Source organism: Conger conger, chromosome 17 (assembly GCF_963514075.1).
Source record: "Conger conger chromosome 17, fConCon1.1, whole genome shotgun sequence".
Taxonomy (NCBI): Eukaryota; Metazoa; Chordata; class Actinopteri; order Anguilliformes; family Congridae; genus Conger; species Conger conger.
In genome coordinates, this window is record NC_083776.1 from 37,070,528 (window position 1) to 37,093,744 (window position 23,217).

At 48.6% G+C, this 23,217-nt stretch overlaps 1 protein-coding gene across 2 annotated transcripts in view; it reads right to left on the reverse strand.

Annotated features, from left to right (window-relative positions):
• adarb1b (adenosine deaminase RNA specific B1b) overlaps window positions 1-23,217 on the reverse strand; it is a 152,316-nt gene that overhangs the window by 37,943 nt on the left and 91,156 nt on the right. For both annotated transcript variants that reach the window (XM_061226924.1, XM_061226925.1), the window contains one exon: window positions 9,094-9,120. In XM_061226924.1, the coding sequence (XP_061082908.1) occupies window positions 9,094-9,103 (10 nt within the window). In that variant the 5' untranslated portion in view covers window positions 9,104-9,120. The remainder of the gene's footprint in view (window positions 1-9,093; window positions 9,121-23,217) is intronic.

The following is a 23,217-nucleotide window of genomic DNA, read 5'->3' on the forward strand; positions in this document are numbered from 1 at the left end:
AGAAAGCCAGTGGGGTTTGGGTTTGGCTGTCAGAACGTGCTCCTCCGTAGTGAAGTGCAAGGCAAAGTATCCACACTGATACATGTGGAAGCAGGTACTGAGGAAAGAGCTCATCAGTCAAAACAGGACCGCATTTCAGAAAGGAAGGTGATTGGAAAACATAAAACATTTCCGTTTAATCGCACCTTTTAAGAGCTAGAGGCAGGAATGGCAGGACCTGCAGCATATTAAATCTAAACTGTGCGGTATCTGTGAATGTTTCTACACTTCTGGACAGATTCCTTTCTGAGCAAATGACAAGGAGAGCCAGTCACACTGAAAAAGGCTCTTCTTTAAAAAAAAAAAAAAAAGTAATGATTTTTAGGGAAAGGAGACTGCGATGATGAACACTCTCGGGCTCCGATGTGTCAGGTCCAAGAATAGCAGGCAACCATTAAAAAAAGAGAAAAAAGAAAAGAGGAGCAAAAACCGGCATTGCCATTTCTTCATTTAGAAGTGGCTTTCCCGTTGTGATATGGATCTGTGATTGACATTCCTTTCACTAGCGTGCGGTAAAATCACGGCTGTCTCCAGCAGACGGACGCGTTCCATCTCAAAAGGGCCGGGATAAAAGGTGGCATTTCTGCGATAAAATGACAGGGGAGGGGTTTCTGAAAGTGGCCGTCTCTGTCGCTCCCTCCCTGCCAATCAGCCGCAGTCTGCGCTGACGTGCTCTCCCTCCCGGCCAATCAGCCGCAGTCTGCGCTGACGTGCTCTCCCTCCCGGCCAATCAGCCGCAGTCTGCGCTGACGTGCTCTCCCTCCCGGCCAATCAGCCGCAGTCTGCGCTGACGTGCTCTCCCGCCCGGCCAATCAGCCGCAGTCTGCGCTGACGTGCTCTCCCTCCCGGCCAATCAGCCGCAGTCTGCGCTGACGTGCTCTCCCTCCCGGCCAATCAGCCGCAGTCTGCGCTGACGTGCTCTCCCTCCCTGCCAATCAGCCGCAGTCTGCGCTGACGTGCTCTCCCTCCCGGCCAATCAGCCGCAGTCTGCGCTGACGTGCTCTCCCTCCCGGCCAATCAGCCGCAGTCTGCGCTGACGTGCTCTCCCTCCCTGCCAATCAGCCGCAGTCTGCGCTGACGTGCTCTCCCTCCCTGCCAATCAGCCGCAGTCTGCGCTGACGTGCTCTCCCTCCCGGCCAATCAGCCGCAGTCTGCGCTGACGTGCTCTCCCTCCCTGCCAATCAGCCGCAGTCTGCGCTGACGTGCTCTCCCTCCCTGCCAATCAGCCGCAGTCTGCGCTGACGTGCTCTCCCTCCCGGCCAATCAGCCGCAGTCTGCGCTGACGTGCTCTCCCTCCCGGCCAATCAGCCGCAGTCTGCGCTGACGTGCTCTCCCACGCTCCCACCGGGCGCCCCGCTCCAGGCGACGGGCCGCTCTCCCGCTGATCTGGCCGATAAGCGGTAATTCGTGTTTGGTTAATCAGGGAGCTGCCACTCTGTATGTCAGCCGCAGTAATAAATGAATACATAAGCACTCCCAGGGAAATTACAGGATAATTGTCACCGTGGCTTTTCTTTCCCCCATTGACGGGGTCGGCTGCGTTCGGCTTGTGGATCTTTCCGGTGCCCTGAATGCGGTGAACCCTCACCATAACCGAACAGTCCCAGTCCACCCTCGCCTTTCCTGGCTGAGGAGAAACACCAGCACAATGCAGGTATAGAAAGCATTCTGAAGTAAACAGTCATTAGTAGACCACGATTAATTTCTGCAAACCTAGGAGACCAAAATACTAAAATATCAGAAGCAAAGCAGGAAAATCAATTCATTTCTGAAGTAGCATTGTGTATACTCCACTAGCCTAGCCTGAGTGTTTTATACAGTAACAATGCTGGCTAAACACGCGTCGCAGTAACGAAACGATGTGGCGAACTGCCTGAATATTACCCAGAGTGCAGCAGTCTCCCACACCTCAACCTCACACTCTCCGTGGATGGCTTGGCTTGGCCAGCGCGAACACAGCGCATAGCGGGTGGGACTGCCGTTACAGACCAGTTGGAGTGGAAGTTAAACCAGCACTAGCGTCCAGAGCTGGGCCTAAAGACCACTGTCCTAAAGAGACAGGTGTTGACAAAACAAGGAAGACGGCAAGAGATAGAGCCAGAGAGTGAGTGAGTGAGTGAGAGAGAGAGAGAGAGAGAGAGAGAGAGAGAGTGTGTGTGTGTGTGTGTGTGTTATGGAGACAGTTTTGTGGAGCTCAATATGACAGAGCGCAGCTCATCAGCACAAGCCAGCAGCTTTGTCAAGCAGAGCCCGAAGGTCCGCAGGCACAGTGAGAGAGTATCAATATGAATCTTTTATAGACACTTTTTATGTGAAATTGCCTTTCTGAGAGGAGACTGGAGGTGAGGCCAGGGGCTGGGAGTGAATTTGCGCACTCTTGAACGGGGGTACCGTGATATCAGGTTAGCCTGAGAGCTCTATGCTCCCCCTGCCGAAAGTCACACGGAGGCACAACCACACGGTGAAAATCTGTGCGCCGGCAAAGAGCCGAACGCTATGGCAGAGAACATCAAAGCAAGGGCAGGGGAAGGGCCCGGTCACCACACTCCTCTCTACACCACTTTACACCGCCTTTACTCTCTGTGATCCTCTCTACACCATCTTTACTCTCTGTGATCCTCTCTACACCACCTTTACTCTCTGTGATCCTCTCTACACCACTTCACACATTTAGACATTGACCCAGCAAAACAACAGCAGTTGATGACAGAAACATTGTGAGAGCTTTGAAGAAAACCCCCAAAACATCAGTCAGAGACATCACAAAGAATCTCTCACAGGGCAGGGGTGAAGGCACCTCAATCAACTGTCTGAAGACTTAGAGAGCAGCAATACAGGGGCTATACCACAAGCTGCAAACCGCTCATTAGTAGTAAGAATCGGATTACAATTTGCAAAGATAAGCCACAAAAGTTCCGGAACAAAGTTTTATGGATTGATGAGACTAAGATTAACCTCTACTAAAGTGATGGAAAGGCCAAAGTGTGGAAAAAGAAGGGATCTGCTCATGATCCAAAACATACAAGCTCATCTGTGAAGCAGGGTGGAGGAAGTGTCATGGCTTGGGCTTGCATGGTTGCTTCTGGAATGGGCTCACTAATCTCTATTGATGATGTAACTCATGATGCAGCAGCAGGATGAATTCAGAAGTCGACAAAAACATTGTGTCTACCAACCTATAGAGAAATAAGTCCAAACTAATTGGGAGGAACTTCATCATGCAGCAAAACAATGACCCAAAACACACTGCCAACACAACAAAGGACTTCATTAGGGAGAAAATGTAGAAAGTTTTAGCCTGGCCAAGTCAATCTCCAGACCTTAAGCCAATTGAACATGCATTTCACCTCCTGAAGTGTAGATTGAAGGGAAAACCCACCCGAAACAAACAACTGAAAGAAGCTGCAGTAAAAGCCAGTAGAATCTTCACGAAAGAAGAATTCAACAGTTTGGTGATGTCAATGGGTCGCAGGCTTGAGGCAGTTATTGCAAGCAAGGGATACGCTTCCAAATATGAAGTGTTATTTACTTTAATTTACTTAAATACTCTCTGTTCCAATACTTTTGTTCACCTCAAGATTGGGTGGCCTGATACCAAAGGTGCAATGTTCTAAGTAGTTTAACACAACTAGGTGTAAATACCAGGAAATAAAAGCTGAAATTCTGAACTCTTGTCTCCTGTTCATCTTTTTATCTTAAGCCCAAATGTATTCAGTGTATTACAAAAACTAAGGAATTGGCCTTGCTGTTCCAATACTTTTGGAGGGGACTGTCTGTGTATACATACATATATATATCGTATTTTATTCTAATTTCCAGATTTTCTTTTTCTTTGGTTGCCTTGACCGATGATATCTTGTTATCAGAAAGTGAGAAAGTGAACCATTTAAAAATCTGCATTTTACAATATTCCACTTGCGTTCTGAATAAACTCTGCAAATTTGCCATAATATTATGATACCAACTACAACACATGCTAGATGCCAAAAGTTGATCGGCTTAGAAACACATTCCGTTATTTCCACAGGGTCAGTCTGTGTGTGTGTGTGTGTGTGTGTGTGTGTGTGTGTGGCAGCAATTATTTCCACAGGGTCAGTCGCAGTTGCTGTAGTTTCTCAAATTACACCTTTTAACACGACAAAGTTATCCTCAAAATATCTGCTTGTTTGGAACGCAAGATAATTTGAATCTGCATTTTTTATTTTTTCCCTGCTCATAATGCAGAATACTTATATTAGTGTGACCACTGATATAAAGATGTCTGTAATCAGTAAATATAGTGTGCTACATACACCAATCAGCCACAACATTAAACCCACCTGCTTAAACTAGTTTCTTCATAATTAAAACACTTAATATTTCATTATATGATATGTGTACTTATATAAGCAGATAATCATCAGTGAATTGCATTCAAAAGTTATATTTTTAAATGAAAATGGAAATCTTGTAAGCTCATTGGGCCAGGGGGTGCATTGTTTTGTTATTTTAATATGTTGGTACGTAGCGGTGTTCATGATCACGTCTTAACAGGTGCTCCAGGACATGTAGAATAAAAAATAAAGACCACCCACCATTAAAAATGCATCCATCTAATCCTACATCAATTTCACTGGATGTGGTGAAACTTCTGTAGGGCTGCGTGAGCATATTATATCTTTCCAGCTTGCTGTAGCAACATTGCCCGAATAAAAAACTTTTCATTGTGATCGAGGGTCTGTTGTTTTTTCATTTACTAACAGTTATGGTTAGGATTTGGGGAGCTCCATCACACGATCATTTCAATAGCTGCTGACTACACAGGTTAGCTAAATATATGTTTATAGCGAGCCACGTGACCAATCAACCATAGGTGACACATTTTGGCTAACTCTACTGTTCAAACTAGCTAACGTTACAGCATGATCGAAGACAGTTACTAGCTAGCTCTGCCTATAATGCTAGCTATTATAGCTATCCGTGTAATTAATGTAGTGGCGGGCAGTGAAAGAGAATGAACAGAGAAGATGTCATGCCTCATGCCAGGATGTGCTAGCTGTTGATAGAGGCAAATCTGGAGATAACTTTACATTACGGCAATGTCACAGACAACTAGTCTGCTGTTGTTGGTTTAATGTATATGCTTTACAGGACTTAATAACTTAGCTAGCTAGAAGTTGCCATTATAGGTAAAATTGTCCTAGTTAACGTTACATAGCTAGCTAATGCAATTAGCTAGTAATGTTAACGTTACTTTACCACCAAGCCAATATAAATTAGCCAGCTAAAGTATGTTATCCATTTATCCAGGGTCAGACATAATGTTCCTTAGATATTTTGCGAAATCAGATCCTAGAGCAGCAGGGCAACAAAAGCCTGAAGTATAGACTGATAGATAGCAAGGGAAAAAATGTATTTAACTTGACAAGCTTAATTATAGCTTTGTACAGTTGTATCGCTTGCTACTAGTAACAAACAAGCTAGCTAGCTATCAATAGCTAATGTTAGCTGAGCTAACAGCCATCTTGAAAGCGGTCGGAAATAGCCTGTCATGACAAGGAGCGTGTCCCATTAGCCGGAAAGTGTATACTCCTTAACTCCACTACCACCCTCCTCCACTCTGTACCTCGGAAACCAATCTTTGTGGACTCCCTCCCTCCACGGTCCTATTTTTCGAAGTGTAGTGTACTACATCTTTCAGCGGAAGTCTTTTCACATTTCTGGGTGACTTCATCATGCTCACACCCAGCAGAACCGTTAAGTTCTTTGCTGGAGTGACGTCACTTCCTTTCCGCCATTTTGGCCCCATATGGCTCTGGCAAAGTATAATCCGTATGTTCCGTGAGGCGTGTGGCTTGCAGTTGCGCAATGTCTTACATTATAGAGTCACTGGCTAACAGACAAGCTAACTTTTCACCATTCATTTTAAACGGGGCCTTGTTCTCAAAATATACATTTTAATAACAACTGTAGCACATGAAAACCAGATTTGGGGAAAAGGCACTAGTCCGTTTAAAAGAAGGATGTTTTCTCTTTGGGTGAGAAACTGAAAAGTGCTTTAAAAAGTTTGTAGAAGAGCGAAAAACAACTCTCACGAAAATTATAATATTTTCACTCATCTTTTTAATGTAAAATACCAAACAGATTTTTATGAGATTTTCTGGATTAATTGGAATAGCGCATCTGCCTTAGCAAAAAGATTTGTCATGCATATTGGTCCCAGAATGGTGAAACGACGAGGCTGGCTATTTTCGTGTTTTGCATGCAAGTGTGGTTCGGACACTATCTAACAGAGGCACGACCGTGCCATTTAAAAAGGATGAGCCACAGAGGAAGCATCATATTGAGAAGCAGTCTGTAGCCTAGTGGCTAAGGTACATGACTGGGGCAGCCTGTAGCCTCGTGGCTAAGGTACATGACTGGAGCAGCCTGTAGCCTAGTGGCTAAGGCCCATGACTGGAGCAGCCTGTAGCCTAGTGGCTAAGGCCCATGACTGGGGCAGCCTGTAGCCTAGTGGCTAAGGTACATGACTGGGTCAGTCTGTAGTCTAGTGGCTAAGGTACATGACTGAGGCAGCCTGTAGCCTAGTGGCTAAGGCCCATGACTGGAGCAGCCTGTAGCCTAGTGGCTAAGGTACATGACTGGGGCGGCCTGTAGACTAGTGGCTAAGGTACATGACTGGAGCAGCCTGTAGCCTAGTGGCTAAGGCCCATGACTGGGGCAGCCTGTAGCCTCGTGGCTAAGGTACATGACTGGAGCAGCCTGTAGCCTAGTGGCTAAGGCCCATGACTGGGGCAGCCTGTAGCCTAGTGGCTAAGGCCCATGACTGGGGCAGCCTGTAGACGAGTGGCTAAGATGCATGTCTGGCAGCTCAAAGGTTAGTAGTTCAAGCCTTAGTGTAAGATCGGCACAGCAGTTGGGCCCTTGAGCAAGGCCCTTAACCCCACATTGCTCCAGGGGGGATTGTCCCTTGCTGAGCCTAATCCAGAGTCAGTGGCTTTGGATAAAAGCGTGGGCTGTATAGATGTGATGGCCCAGGGCCAGGGTTGGCTTCTCACTGTGGTCCTCAGACCGCGCTTCAGCCTCATGCCTCATGCCAATAAAAGCCTCCTCTGCCCCCCCCCCCCCCAGGTCCCGTCGTCCCCACAGAGAGCCTGACGGCGTTATCTGCGTCGCTGCTCCAGCGACTCCACTGCCGAACGGGGACGAGACACGGAGGCCTCGGTTCGCCCGTGCGATAATACCAGCCACAATTAGCGGGCAGAATGGAAATATGTCACCAAAAAGCCTTATCTTTCCGACACCCGGCTCCGGCAACGCACGTGAGACATCGCCGCGGTTCATGTTTGACATAAACGTCACAACAAATAGCCTTTCCACCTTTTTAGCGCATTTCCATTTCCATTTTTAACAGACTTATCTTTTTTTTTTTTTTTTTTTTTTTTTTTACTTATTGGTCTTCTGCCGCTGTAGCCGATCCACTTAGAGGTTTGATGTGTTGTGTGTTCAGAGATGCTCTTCTGCTACTAATGATGTAATGTGAGGTCATTTGTTTTACTGTCGCCTTCCTGTCAGCGTTGACCAGTCCGGCTCTTCAAAGATATTCAAATCACTGTCTGGCACCAACAATCATTCCACGGTGAAAGTCACTTAGATCACATTTCTTCCCCATTCTGAGATTTGGTTTGAAACACAGCTCAACCTCTTGACCACGTCTACATGCTTTTATGCATTTAGTTACTGTGACATGATTTGTTGCTCACACATTAACTAGCTGGTGTACAGGTCTACCTAATAAAGTGATGTAAATAATTTTACATGTTTCAGTTACTCCATAACTTCCATCTCCCATTATTTTTTTTTTGAAGTTTACTTAATAGTTATAGTGAATAATGATTCACCATTTCTAAACTGCTATATAATACATGAAAATGGACAAACCTTGAAACTTAAAAAATATTATTGACATTGTACATTATTAATGTTGTCAGTTTAGTTGAATGAATGTGTTTGACCATTTTAAAATCCATACCCCCCCCCCCCCCCCCTCCCCATACATCCATACATCATGTTAAAGAAAACACATTAACTGTGGTTGTCATTTTATGATAAATAAACACTTGATAGACCCTAAGCAGGTATTCTAAATAACATACCAGTAACCAGTTGGGGATAAAGCAGTAAATTTGAAAATAAAAAGCACTGTCACGTCTCTCACAGGCAAACTAACATGTTGAATAACTTGGAATTATTTTTTAATCGTAATGTTAGGGAAAAACAGAGTGCATCAGCCATCTTGGGTTTTTTTTTTGACAGTTATTGTTTCAAAAAAGTGACAGTGCGCTTCCATACGTTCTCAACGCACCAAGGAAGAGAAATAACTCTACGCATCCAAAACAAACTGAAACTGAAACACTACAGCTTTTTTACGATTACTATGATACACGGAAAAACATTTACAGTTTGACAACTGTTGAAATGCAATCGTGGTTTGCATCGCAGAAATTCTCTACCCTGACCCGATGAATTTGAACACCAACGGCACTTAATTCTGCCTGTCTGACCGCAAGCTGACTTCGACACATATCAGAGCAGCGCTACAAACCCCATTTACAATTAAGCTCCCCCATCAAACTGCAATTACAGCCCGTCTTTGTGTGCAAAGCCGGCCTACTTCTTATTCCCCTGCAGTGGCCCAGCAATGGGCTGTGGAAGAATGTGCTACATGATGGGTAGGCAAATAAACTCTGCGAGTAGAGAGTCATTAGGCAAGACGATCACTGACTATAAAAGAGTCCGACACACATACCGCAACATGTGAAATATGTGAAAATAAGGGCAGCACGTCGGTGTTTTTATGGCAGTTTATGTACATGTTGCCTAGAGACCCAGATACTGTACAAGCAAGTGTGGGAAATGGGGGATATTACAACCAGTTTATATTAAACAGCATTCATGAACAAACAAACCGTTAAATGAATGCGCTCGTCTCCGCTCTGTATGTGCATATGCTTATCCAAGAAACGCGTGAACTACCACACCACCACAAACACTGTATGCGTGCACCCTACATACCTTCAGTCATTGCTTTGCCGTGGACACCTATAAAAAAATAAACAAACAAACAAAAAAAAAAACATTAATGAAATAAAACAACAACTGCAAGCTGCATTTTATTTAAGAAGATTGGCGTCCATTTTAGACTACTGACTCCCAATCAGTGTATAAAACCTAATGAAAAACTAAGGACATTTTTCTCAAACTATTTTGTGTACATTCTTTGCCCCTCCCTTAAATTCTCAACACATTGAGACCATTCCTAATGTGTAGTGTATTAAGATGATGTTAATGTGGTGTGCTAAAGCCTTGTTTAAAGTATAGTGTTTAAGACCATTTTTGACGTATAGTTTATGAGACCATATTTAATGTGTAGTCTATAAGACCATGTTTAACGTGTAGTGTATGAAGACCATGTTTAATGTGTAATAAATTAAGAATATTCTGGAAGGTTTTCTTCCAAACAGTCCCAAGGCTTTGCCTTTGTCACTATAAATTAAACTCCATTAAAATGACAGGTGCAGCAGCTCCAGAAGGAAAAGTAATCATGACTCAGATAATAGAACATATTAGCAGACGTCTGCCATCACACATATTCGCAGAGAGTTAAGGAGAGAAAGAGGGGGAGGGGGAGAAGAGAAAGAGAAAGAGAGGGAGGGGAAGACACTGATGAATGGATTTTGGAAACAGAGGGAATATGACCGGAGCCAGAGTGGCGTTCGGCGCGGGACTGTCACGGCGTTCCACGCCGCTCTAATGCAGACGGATAGGTTGGGGAGTGGAGGCAGGCATCGGAGAAATGAGATCCCCCTCAGCGCACAAAGCTCACTGCCACACGGCCCCTGGCTACACCAAAATTACATTTTCAGACGCGCCAAATTCTCTCAAAGAAGGCCCACGGAGCACAAACACACCGCGCTTACACCTGAGAGAAGGGAGCAAAGGTCTGCACCGCGCACTGCCGAAAGGGGGTACATACAACGCCCCAAACACGACACTTCACCCCAAACACAACAACACTCCACCCTAAACACGACATTTCACCCCAAACACAACAACACTCCAGCCCCAAACACGACAACTCTCCAGCCCCAAACACGACATCTCTCCAGCCCCAAACACAATAAAGGGTAAATGGACTATATTATTACATAGCACTTTGTCCAGCAACTAGGGCTACACAAAGCGCTTTACAATTAATGCCTCTCACTCACCTATCCACACTCACACTCTCATTGCAGTGTGTAGCTCTGTCTCTACTCCCTGACTGCAGTGTGTAGCTCTGTCTCCTCCACTCCCTGACTGCAGTGTGTAGCTCTGTCTCCTCTCCCTGACTGCAGTGTGTAGCTCTGTCTCCACTCCCTGACTGCAGTGTGTAGCTCTGTCTCCACTCCCTGACTGCAGTGTGTAGCTCTGTCTCCACTCCCTGACTGCAGTGTGTAGCTCTGTCTCCACTCCCTGACTGCAGTGTGTAGCTCTGTCTCCACTCTCTGACTGCAGTGTGTAGCTCTGTCTCCTCTCCCTGACTGCAGTGTGTAGCTCTGTCTCCACTCCCTGACTGCAGTGCGTAGCTCTGTCTCCACTCCCTGACTGCAGTGCGTAGCTCTGTCTCCACTCCCTGACTGCAGTGTGTAGCTCTGTCTCCACTCCCTGACTGCAGTGTGTAGCTCTGTCTCCTCTCCCTGACTGCAGTGTGTAGCTCTGTCTCCACTCTCTGACTGCAGTGTGTAGCTCTGTCTCCTCTCCCTGACTGCAGTGTGTAGCTCTGTCTCCACTCCCTGACTGCAGTGCGTAGCTCTGTCTCCACTCCCTGACTGCAGTGTGTAGCTCTGTCTCCACTCCCTGACTGCAGTGTGTAGCTCTGTCTCCACTCCCTGACTGCAGTGTGTAGCTCTGTCTCCTCTCCCTGACTGCAGTGTGTAGCTCTGTCTCCACTCTCTGACTGCAGTGTGTAGCTCTGTCTCCACTCTCTGACTGCAGTGTGTAGCTCTGTCTCCACTCCCTGACTGCAGTGTGTAGCTCTGTCTCCACTCCCTGACTGCAGTGTGTAGCTCTGTCTCCACTCCCTGACTGCAGTGTGTAGCTCTGTCTCCTCCACTCCCTGACTGCAGTATGTAGCTCTGTCTCCTCCACTCCCTGACTGCAGTGTGTAGCTCTGTCTCCAGTCCCTGACTGCAGTGTGAGCACAGTCTGTTTAGTTTTTGTGGGGTTTATTGTCAGGCCCCAGGTCTGACAACATTACTCTAGCAGATCCGGGTTTTTCTGTAGACCCTCTAGCTTTAGTGACACCAAAACAAGGTCACCTGCATAGAGTAGGAATTTAAGTAATTTTACTTTTCAAGTTGTGTTGCCAATTAATTTACAAAAATATAAGAGCTGGTGAGATAGAGAGAGAAAGAGAGAGAGGCCTTTCTATCTCTATCTCTCTCTCTCTCCCTCTCTCTCTCTCTCTCTCTCTCTCTCTGTCCATCATCCTGCTTGTTACCTGGCCCAGGTAATGAGGCCTAATGTGCTACACGTGTGGGGATGCTTGGCCGCCCAGTGGGAGAGGCGTCCGCCGCGGTGCCTGATTAAAACTGATGGACCCCAGCGTGCCGGAGACCCCAGCTCCCCCTCCCGCCCCATCCGTTTAGAGCCACGCAGCCAAAAACCTCATTCTGCCTCAATCTCCTGCTCCATTATTCAATTTCACAACTTTAATGACCAATAACCTGTGTGAATTAGCCTGCCAAGACTGATTTCACCTCACTGCAAGTTATAGTTGTGTGAGACTTCCAAGTTATTTGTTGCGGCTTATTGCTTCATTAAAATGAAAAAAGAAGGGAAGTGGCACCTTATACGAGACTGTTTCTGACACTCAGCCAATGAATGGAGCTCAGCGTGATGTCTGGTAGGAAATATACATACACAAATAACGCATTATGGCTTGGCTCATTCATTCCCCAACTATTTAATGGGGAACAGAAGGGAAACAATTAATTGCCTACAATTAAGTTCCTGTGTGTCTCTGATGGTTTTCTCTTTTACAGAGTTTTACTTTCACTGCCTTTTCTCTTTTACAGAGTTTAACTTCCACTGCCTTTTCTCTTTCACAAGGTGATGTCATGCGCTCCAGCAGCCGCCACAGACTACACCGTACAGTACGCCCACTGAGGCCACAGACTACACCGTACAGTACACCCACTGCTGAGGCCACAGACTACACTGTACAGTACACCCACTGCTGAGGCCACAGACTAAACCGTACAGTACACCCACTGCTGAGGCCACAGAATACACCGTACAGTACACCCTCTGAGGCCACAGACTACACTGTACAGTACACCCACTGAGGCCACAGACTACACCGTACAGTACACCCACTGCTGAGGCCACAGACTACACCGTACAGTACGCCCACTGCTGAGGCCACAGACTACACCGTACAGTATACCCACTGAGGCCACAGACTACACTGTACAGTACACTCACTGAGGCCACAGACTACACTGTACAGTACACCCACTGAGGCCACAGACTACACCGTACAGTACACCCACTGAGGCCACAGACTACACTGTACAGTACACCCACTGAGGCCACAGACTACACTGTACAGTACGCCCACTGAGGCCACAGACTACACTGTACAGTACACCCACTGCTGAGGCCACAGACTACACCGTACAGTACACCCACTGAGGCCACAGTCTACACTGTACAGTACACCCACTGAGGCCACAGACTACACCGTACAGTACACCCACTGAGGCCACAGACTACACCGTACAGTACCCCCACTGCTGAGGCCACAGACTACACCGTACAGTACACCCTCTGAGGCCACAGACTACACCGTACAGTACGCCCACTGAGGCCACAGAATACACCGTACAGTACGCCCACTGAGGCCACAGACTACACCGTACAGTACGCCCACTGAGGCCACAGACTACACTGTACAGTACACCCACTGAGGCCACAGACTACACCGTACAGTACGCCCACTGAGGCCACAGACTACAATGTACAGTACACCCACTGAGGCCACAGACTACACCGTACAGTACACCCACTGAGGCCACAGACTACACTGTACAGTACACCCACTGAGGCCACAGACTACACTGTACAGTACACCCACTGAGGCCACAGACTACACCGTACAGTACGCCCACTGCTGAGGCCACAGACTACACTGTACAGTACACCCACTGAGGCCACAGACTACACCGTACAGTACACCCACTGCTGAGGCCACAGACTACACTGTACAGTACACCCACTGAGGCCACAGACTACACTGTACAGTACACCCACTGAGGCCACAGACTACACCGTACAGTACACCCACTGAGGCCACAGACTACACCGTACAGTACGCCCACTGCTGAGGCCACAGACTACACTGTACAGTACACCCACTGCTGAGGCCACAGACTACACTGTACAGTACACCCACTGAGGCCACAGACTACACTGTACAGTACACCCACTGAGGCCACAGACTACACTGTACAGTACACCCACTGAGGCCACAGACTACACTGTACAGTACACCCACTGAGGTCACAGACTACACCGTACAGTACACCCACTGAGGCCACAGACTACACTGTACAGTATACCCACTGAGGCCACAGACTACACCGTACAGTATGCCCACTGAGGCCACAGACTACACCGTACAGTATGCCCACTGAGGTCACAGACTACACTGTACAGTACACCCACTGAGGCCACAGAATACACCGTACAGTACGCCCACTGAGGCCACAGACTACACCGTACAGTACGCCCACTGAGGCCACAGACTACACTGTACAGTACACCCACTGAGGCCACAGACTACACCGTACAGTACGCCCACTGAGGCCACAGACTACACTGTACAGTACACCCACTGAGGCCACAGACTACACCGTACAGTACACCCACTGAGGCCACAGACTACACTGTACAGTACACCCACTGAGGCCACAGACTACACCGTACAGTACACCCTCTGAGGCCACAGACTACACTGTACAGTACACCCACTGAGGCCACAGACTACACTGTACAGTACACCCACTGAGGCCACAGACTACACCGTACAGTACACCCACTGAGGCCACAGACTACACTGTACAGTACACCCACTAAGGCCACAGACTACACCGTACAGTACGCCCACTGAGGCCACAGACTACACTGTACAGTACACCCACTGAGGCCACAGACTACACCGTACAGTACGCCCACTGAGGTCACAGACTACACTGTACAGTACACCCACTGAGGCCACAGACTACACCGTACAGTACGCCCACTGAGGCCACAGACTACACCGTACAGTACGCCCACTAAGGCCACAGACTACACCGTACAGTACGCCACTGAGGCCACAGACTACACTGTACAGTACACCCACTGAGGCCACAGACTACACCGTACAGTACGCCCACTGAGGCCACAGACTACACCGTACAGTACACCCACTGAGGCCACAGACTACACCCTACTACAGTACACCCACTGAGGTTTCTCAGAATGGAACTAAAGGAAATGCCTTCAGTGCTGCTCCTCCATTTTGGGTGGAGAACAGAACACCAGCACGCAGCCCTACAGGGTGTCCCGATTCTAATGAGCACTGTAAACAAAATGGAAACATACTGCCCCAAAAAAACTCTCCTCTCTGCTGGTAACATTCGCCTGATCCTTCCAGAGTGGAGAGAGTGTGGAGTCGGGTCGGCCTGCACGAAGTGGCTCGCCTCATAAAAACGCTCTTCTCAAGGACGCTCAGTCCTCCCTGTAAAATCTGTATGACAGCTCTGATTAACACGCTGCCCCAAAGTCCCTCTTCGGTGGGAGAAACGCTGCATCGATTCCACACACCCCCCACCTAAACACGGGTCTTTTTACGCAACGATTTTACACTGTTCTATCTCCACAATCTCCCTCCCTCCACTGCATCCCAAGAGGGAAGTTACCTTCTGCAAGGCTGGTTTGCCGCAATCTACATTACAGTTAATTAGCTTAGGCCTTCATCCAAAGTGACTTACAGTTGATTAGCGTAAGCAGGGGCTAATACCCCCTGCAGTAATGCGAGGTTAAGGGTCTTGCTCAAGGCCAATTGAAAAGGTTCAAGTCTTACCAATCTTAAAAGTGTTTTGATAAGCATGAGTTTTTGATAAACCAATCACTGTGGTGTGCTGTCTGTAGCCATGAGACGTGTATTTTGACGGGCAGGTGTGTACAAAGATAAACCTTCCTCTGTTGAGCTACTCCCTGTGCTAGTCCTTATTGACACAACAACATGGTATGCCTTTATTTTCATCCAACAGTACCCATTCTGGGGCAGCCCATGCGGACATGATTATCAAGCATTAGTGCTATAAAAAAAGAAAAGAGAAGAAGAAAATAAATGAAAACAGTGCAGAAATATGACTTTCAGAAAAGGGGAAGGTTGTGATGCTGTAGTTTTCTGGGTATAAGATTAATGTTAGCGCTGTGTAGCACACTCCGTTACCCAGGCTGCAGTGGGGCAGGCCCGCGGGGCCCAGGAAAGCATGTGTCAGCAGGTTAGGCTGCACTACGAGTCGGCCATGACCCCGCCCAGCAGGGGCAGTCCTGGGGGGTGTTGCGGGTGGACGCCCTCTCCGTACCCCTCCACCCCCCGTCTCTCCTCGCCCTCGGGGGGTGACCGTGCTGGGCAGAGGCCCAAGCGGATCAAATCCATTTACCGCTATCTGGCCCCAAAATGGCAGCCTGCCCGGGGCTGGACTGATGGAAACTGCAGTTGACAAATTGCTTGTGAGCGCCCAGGCCGTGACGGGACAGCGTGTCGGGCAGCGGAGGGTACGGACACGCTAACATACGGGCACACGCTTCATCATGCTAACATACGGGCACACGCTTCATCACGCTCTCTAACATATGGGCACACGCTTCATCACGCTAACATACGGGCACACGCTTCATCACGCTCTCTAACATACGGGCACACGCTTCATCACGCTAACATATGGGCACACGCTTCATCATGCTAACATACGGGCACACGCTTCATCACGCTCTCTAACATACGGGCACAGGCTTCATCACGCTAACATACGGGCACACGCTTCATCACGCTCTCTAACATACGGGCACACGCTTCATCACGCTCTCTAACATACGGGCACACACTTCATCACGCTAACATACGGGCACACGCTTCATCACGCTCTCTAACATATGGGCACACGCTTCATCACGCTCTCTAACATACGGGCACACGCTTCATCACGCTCTCTAACATACGGGCACACGCTTCATCATGCTAACATACGGGCACACGCTTCATCACGCTCTCTAACATACGGTCACACGCTTCATCATGCTAACATACGGGCACACGCTTCATCACGCTAACATACGGGCACACGCTTCATCACGCTCTCTAACATACGGGCACACGCTTCATCACGCTCTCTAACATACGGGCACACGCTTCATCACGCTCTCTAACATACGGGCACACGCTTCATCACGCTAACATACGGGCACACGCTTCATCACGCTCTATAACACATACGTGTGTCCGCCATATTTAATCACGCTCTCCAACAAGCCAGTCACACTGGAACGCAGCTCCTCCCTGATGTCTGCAGAGAGACGTGCTGGCGAGTTCTCATGAGAACTGTACTGTGCTAGAACAGCCCTGTGCTGTGTAATTTAACCCGGTTCTCAGCACCTCTTCCAAAGTTTTTCGAATGTGAGCCACAATTACTTTGACTTTGATAATCAGCTGTTCCGTTTCATTAGATTAATGCGTTTGTTTGGAGACGCAGACGCTATTTCAAGGCTATTAAAACGGCGGCGCCATTTCACTGATAGCCGCGGCAAAAAGGAAAAGCGTGACAATTTGGTTAATAATAATTACCTTATGGTTAATATGCCAGAGTATTCAAGCAATCAATGACCCAATTTCTGAGTGAACTTTCAATAAAGACTACCGGCCATGAGACTCCATTATGATTTGCTGTTCTATCATCAGTGTTTAGCACAGCTAAACTGTATCAGTGGTACAGAGAACACCAAAGCCAACCGTACTTACAAACAACGTTACAACCAACTTCAAACACACACTGATAGCAGTGGAGGCATTTGGTTACGCATCTACCGTAGCAGGATCCCCCTGATCCCCAACATTACAGCACAGCCATTCTGACTGCAAGGCAAATCCAATTTGCACTTGGAAACACTACAGTATGATTTTTGACCCCTGTTCAATCCAGTATGGCGGCCTGCAGGGAGACACAGAGCCTTGTGTGTGTGCTCCATCCCGCTCACCCAGGTCATTGTGTGTGCTCTATCCCGCTCACCCAGGTCATTGTGTGTGCTCTATCCTGCTCACCCAGGTCATTGTGTGTGCTCTATCCCGCTCATCCAGGTCATTGTGTGTGCTCCATCCCGCTCATCCAGGTCATTGTGTGCGCTCTATCCCGCTCATCCAGGTCATTGTGTGCGCTCTATCCCGCTCATCCAGGTCATTGTGTGTGCTCCATCCCGCTCATCCAGGTCATTGTGTGTGCTCTATCCCGCTCATCCAGGTCATTGTGTGCGCTCCATCCCGCTCATCCAGGTCATTGTGTGTGCTCCATCCCGCTCATCCAGGTCATTGTGTGCGCTCTATCCCGCTCATCCAGGTCATTGTGTGTGCTCCATCCCGCTCATCCAGGTCATTGTGTGCGCTCTATCCCGCTCATCCAGGTCATTGTGTGCGCTCTATCCCGCTCATCCAGGTCATTGTGTGTGCTCCATCCCGCTCATCCAGGTCATTGTGTGTGCTCTATCCCGCTCATCCAGGTCATTGTGTGCGCTCCATCCCGCTCATCCAGGTCATTGTGTGTGCTCTATCCCGCTCATCCAGGTCATTGTGTGCGCTCCATCCCGCTCATCCAGGTCATTGTGTGTGCTCTATCCCGCTCATCCAGGTCATTGTGTGGGCTCCATCCCGCTCATCCAGGTCATTGTGTGTGCTCTATCCCGCTCATCCAGGTCATTGTGTGTGCTCCATCCCGCTCATCCAGGTCATTGTGTGCGCTCCATCCCGCTCATCCAGGTCATTGTGTGCGCTCCATCCTGCTCATCCAGGTCATTGTGTGTGCTCTATCCCGCTCATCCAGGTCATTGTGTGTGCTCCATCCCGCTCACCCAGGTCATTGTGTGTGCTCTATCCCGCTCATCCAGGTCATTGTGTGCGCTCCATCCCGCTCACCCAGGTCATTGTGTGTGCTCTATCCCGCTCATCCAGGTCATTGTGTGTGCTCTATCCCGCTCATCCAGGTCATTGTGTGCGCTCCATCCCGCTCATCCAGGTCATTGTGTGGGCTCCATCCCGCTCATCCAGGTCATTGTGTGTGCTCCATCCCGCTCATCCAGGTCATTGTGTGTGCTCCATCCCGCTCATCCAGGTCATTGTGTGCGCTCCATCCCGCTCATCCAGGTCATTGTGTGTGCTCTATCCCGCTCATCCAGGTCATTGTGTGCGCTCCATCCTGCTCATCCAGGTCATTGTGTGCGCTCTATCCCGCTCATCCAGGTCATTGTGTGTGCTCTATCCCGCTCATCCAGGTCATTGTGTGGGCTCCATCCCGCTCATCCAGGTCATTGTGTGTGCTCTATCCCGCTCATCCAGGTCATTGTGTGTGCTCTATCCCGCTCATCCAGGTCATTGTGTGCTCCATCCCGCTCACCCAGGTCATTGTGTGTGCTCTATCCTGCTCATCCAGGTCATGCCAGGATAGGGCTCGGAGTGGCACTGTGCCCGCCCCACCCCATGACGCTACAGTTAGTCATAAGAACCAGATAATACAGCAGCAGAAGCCCAATAAGTCTAAAAAATACACACTCATTGAGTGTGTTTATTATTGCAGCAGAGACAGGCCAAGTGCCAGTCACACACATACACATACACACACGCACACGCATACGTACACGTACACACACACACACACACACACACATTACACAGGGACAGCCCAAGTGTCAGTCTCTCACAAATATACACACACACACATGCACACACAGCTAAATTTCCAGCCAAGGGCATATTACACAATATGATAGATTAATTTGATTTGGAAAACAGTAACCAAAGTTACATAATAACACACACATGCAGAGGCGCACGCGCACACACACACACACACACACACACACACAATCATTCCCCAAACACTATCCCCTCTCCAAAATAGCAGAGCTCATCTGTGTGGAGAATTCAGCCTGATCCGCTGGGAGACGAAACACACCTCACCCCCGTCTGAGTCGACTCACACACAGCTGATCACTGTGTTCAGGGTGTTAGGTAGGGTGTGCAGGATGAGTGGCAGCTGATCACGGTGTTCAGGGCGTTAGGTAGGGTGTGCAGGATGACTGGCAGCTGATCACGGTGTTCAGGGCGTTAGGTAGGGTGTGCAGGATGACTGGCAGCTGATCACTGTGCTCAGGGTGTTAGGTAGGGTGTGCAGGATGAGTGGCAGCTGATCACTGTGTTCAGGGCATTATGTAGGGTGTGCAGGATGAGTGGCAGCTGATCACTGTGTTCAGGGCGTTAGCTAGGGTGTGCAGGATGAGGAGCAGCTGATCACTGTGTTCAGAGCATTAGGTAGGGTGTGCAGGATGAGGAGCAGCTGATCACTGTGTTCAGGGCGTTAGGTAGGGTGTGCAGGATGAGGAGCATACAAGGATACACTTCCACCCATCACATGTTTTTCACTGCACCAAACTGATCCTACACATTGAGGCACATAAAACAGGCAAGCAGCATGGGGTAGGAGCCCAGCGGTCTTCCCTTTGGAGGGGGGGGGGATTACAATGAGCGGGGACTGAAACCCAGGGGGCACTCTTAGTGGGGTGGGGGTGTGCCGCAGTCCTATGGGACGTCTCCGTGGCGAGGCAGAGGACAGCACTGACCCCCCCCCCCCATTCTCCACGCTCGCCTGTCCCCGCCTCTCTCTCTCTCTCTCTCTCTCTCTCGCTCCCTCTCCCTCCCTCTCTCTCTGCACATTCAAGGCCGGGCCAGGGACTCAGGTATTTGGGGGGAGGGGGGGGCGTCGAATTTCACAGCTCACAGCTCTGGGATTACAAGGCCTGCAGGTAATGTTGACGGACAGCAGTGTGCGGGAGATTGCGGGAGAAGTGGAGCATCCAAGATTCAGAGGAAGGGAGTCGTGACTCAGAGATTCAGAGTAAGGCAGTCGTGACTCAGAGATTCAGAGTAAGGCAGTCGTGACTCAGAGATTCAGAGGAAGGGAGTCATGACTCAGAGATTCAGAGGAAGGGAGTCGTGACTCAGAGATTCAGAGTAAGGCAGTCGTGACTCAGAGATTCAGAGGAAGGGAGTCATGACTCAGAGATTCAGAGTAAGGCAGTCATGACTCAGAGATTCAGAGTAAGGCAGTCATGACTCAGAGATTCAGAGTAAGGGAGTCATGACTCAGAGATTCAGAGTAAGGGAGTCATGACTCAGAGATTCAGAGTAAGGGAGTCATGACTCAGAGATTCAGAGGAAGGGAGTCATGACTCAGAGATTCAGAGGAAGGGAGCAGAGGCTCAGAGATTCAGAGGAAGGGAGCAGAGGCTCAGAGATTCAGAGGAAGGGAGTCATGACTCAGAGATTCAGAGTAAGGCAGTCGTGACTCAGAGATTCAGAGGAAGGGAGTCATGACTCAGAGATTCAGAGTAAGGGAGTCATGACTCAGAGATTCAGAGGAAGGGAGCAGAGGCTCAGAGATTCAGAGTAAGGCAGTCGTGACTCAGAGATTCAGAGTAAGGGAGTCATGACTCAGAGATTCAGAGTAAGGGAGTCATGACTCAGAGATTCAGAGGAAGGGAGTCATGACTCAGAGATTCAGAGTAAGGGAGTCATGACTCAGAGATTCAGAGGAAGGGAGTCATGACTCAGAGATTCAGAGTAAGGCAGTCGTGACTCAGATATTCAGAGGAAGGGAGTCATGACTCAGATTTGGGGGAGATAAGGGGCATGAGGGCCCAGGGCGTCATGGGTCCCTGCCAGCGATCATCAGCAGAGCTGCAGGCAGCCCAGCCAGGGCGACACACTCACAGCTCTACTGCACTAATCTCCCTCCCTGCTCACCCCTCCCAAAAACCCTCACATGCTCCCAGTGTACCCTACCCTCTCCGAACCACTCTGTGCTCAGTCCACACAGCAAAAAATGGCTTAATACTTCCTCTCAAGTAGAAAATATTAGCTTGTTTTAAGTTACTGCTTGCTTGAGAAGTGAAATTCTCACCCCATTGACAAATCTTGAAATGAGTCAAACTTTCTCACCTCACTGGCAGTTCTTTTGTCTCATTTAGCAAAAACGTAATGTAATTAAGATTTTAAGTGTGCATCGCATGCACAACTTGAGGGCCAGTCTGCGTACTGGTTTTGGTCCCAACCAACAGCCTTGTTTTTAACTTGATAACAGCTCTATAAATAAATGAGCACAGTAAAATAATTAGGATACACAGCTGTAGCTGATACTCACAAACGTCCGATAATTATTTAATTGAATCGTATCCTAAGACAAGAACTTGGCACAAAAACGATCCTGAAACAGATCAGCCCTTTTTTTGCACCCTTGTTCTACATACAAGACCAAGATACTTGTTAAGATACTTATTTTAGTTTTTTTGGCCATGCACTCCACCTCACGACTGAGGAATCCACAGAGTCAATCTTCCCCAAATTTAGCACAGGCCAAGACAGCCACAGAGTCAATCTTCCCCAAATTTAGCACAACTAAGACAGAGTCCATGTTCCCCAAACTTAGCATGGGCCCCAGAAATGGCCAAGTGGCTTAGGCACATGACTGAAACCTGGCAGGCTGGTGGTCCAAACCCTGGATTAGCTGAAATAAGATCGGCACAGCTGTCGGGCCCTTGAGCAAGGCCCCTAACTGTCCCCTGGACTGTCCCCTGGACTGTCCCCTGGACTGTCCCCTAACTGTCCCCTGGACTGTCCCCTGGACTGTCCCCTGCTGAGTCTTATCATTGCTTATCGCTCACGACTACTGTCTGTTCTGGCTCCACGGTGGTGGAACGAACTCCCCGTTGAGGTCAGAACTATAGAATCCCTCCCCACCTTCAAGCGCAAGCTGAAGACACACCTCTTCAAACAGCACCTCTCCCCATCCCTCCCTACCTCCCTGTGAACCTTAATTGTTGTCTCTGTGACTTGTGTATCAGTATTTTAGTTGGCTAGGTAAGCAGTGTTTGGATAGTTAACTTTGGTGACTTTTGCTCTGTTTGTTTGTTTGTTCAAAAAAAAAAAAAAAAAAAAAAAAAAAAAATGGCCCTTGTCCTTATCTTTGTTGTACAGGTAGCAGTTGAAATTGTACTTACCTCTAGGGTCTTTCAGCGAACTTATCCCTGGTTATGGGTATGCACTTTGTTGTACGTCGCTCTGGATAAGAGCGTCTGCCAAATGCCAATAATGTAATGTAATGTAATGCTTTGGACAAAAGTGTCAGCGAAATAGCAAATTATTTATTTAACAGAGCGCTACATTATTGGTGTTTTTGGGGAGAATGACACAGGGCTGGAGACACCCCAGGAACGCGCCGGGGGGGGTGATGAAGGGGGTGGGGGGTGATAAAGTGCACGGAGCGATGTTCTCCAAGCGGAAGAGGGAGTGGTGTCTCGGTTAAGAGTTATTCACCTATCCAAAATATTATGGGCCGCTGACAGTCACGCCCAGGCCCAGTGAAGCGTGGGTATTAGAAACCGTCTCCGCCGTAATACATTACCGCCTGATCCTCCGGGACCTGACAACATCTCCGCTCACACACATCCTCCGGCTGTTCCACTAGATTCTGCCGTTTAGCAGGGGCTGCGTTCTCAGGAATATTAATCAGGTCTAATAATGCACATTTAAGCGGAGGATGGCATCACTCTTAATTAATTATTATTGCAGAGTTGCGCCCAGGCAGCGGATTAGAGAAACAAAGGAGTAATCATCGCTGATGAAGAGTGGAGCATCGCTTTCCCTGACAAACAGCAGCCTGGAGCCGGGGCGGGGACACTGCTATGGGATCTGACAGGATACACATTTCACATTGTACAGAGGACAATGACGTGAGCAGCCACAGGCAGACGCTTCACCACAGACAACTACATCTGTCTTCA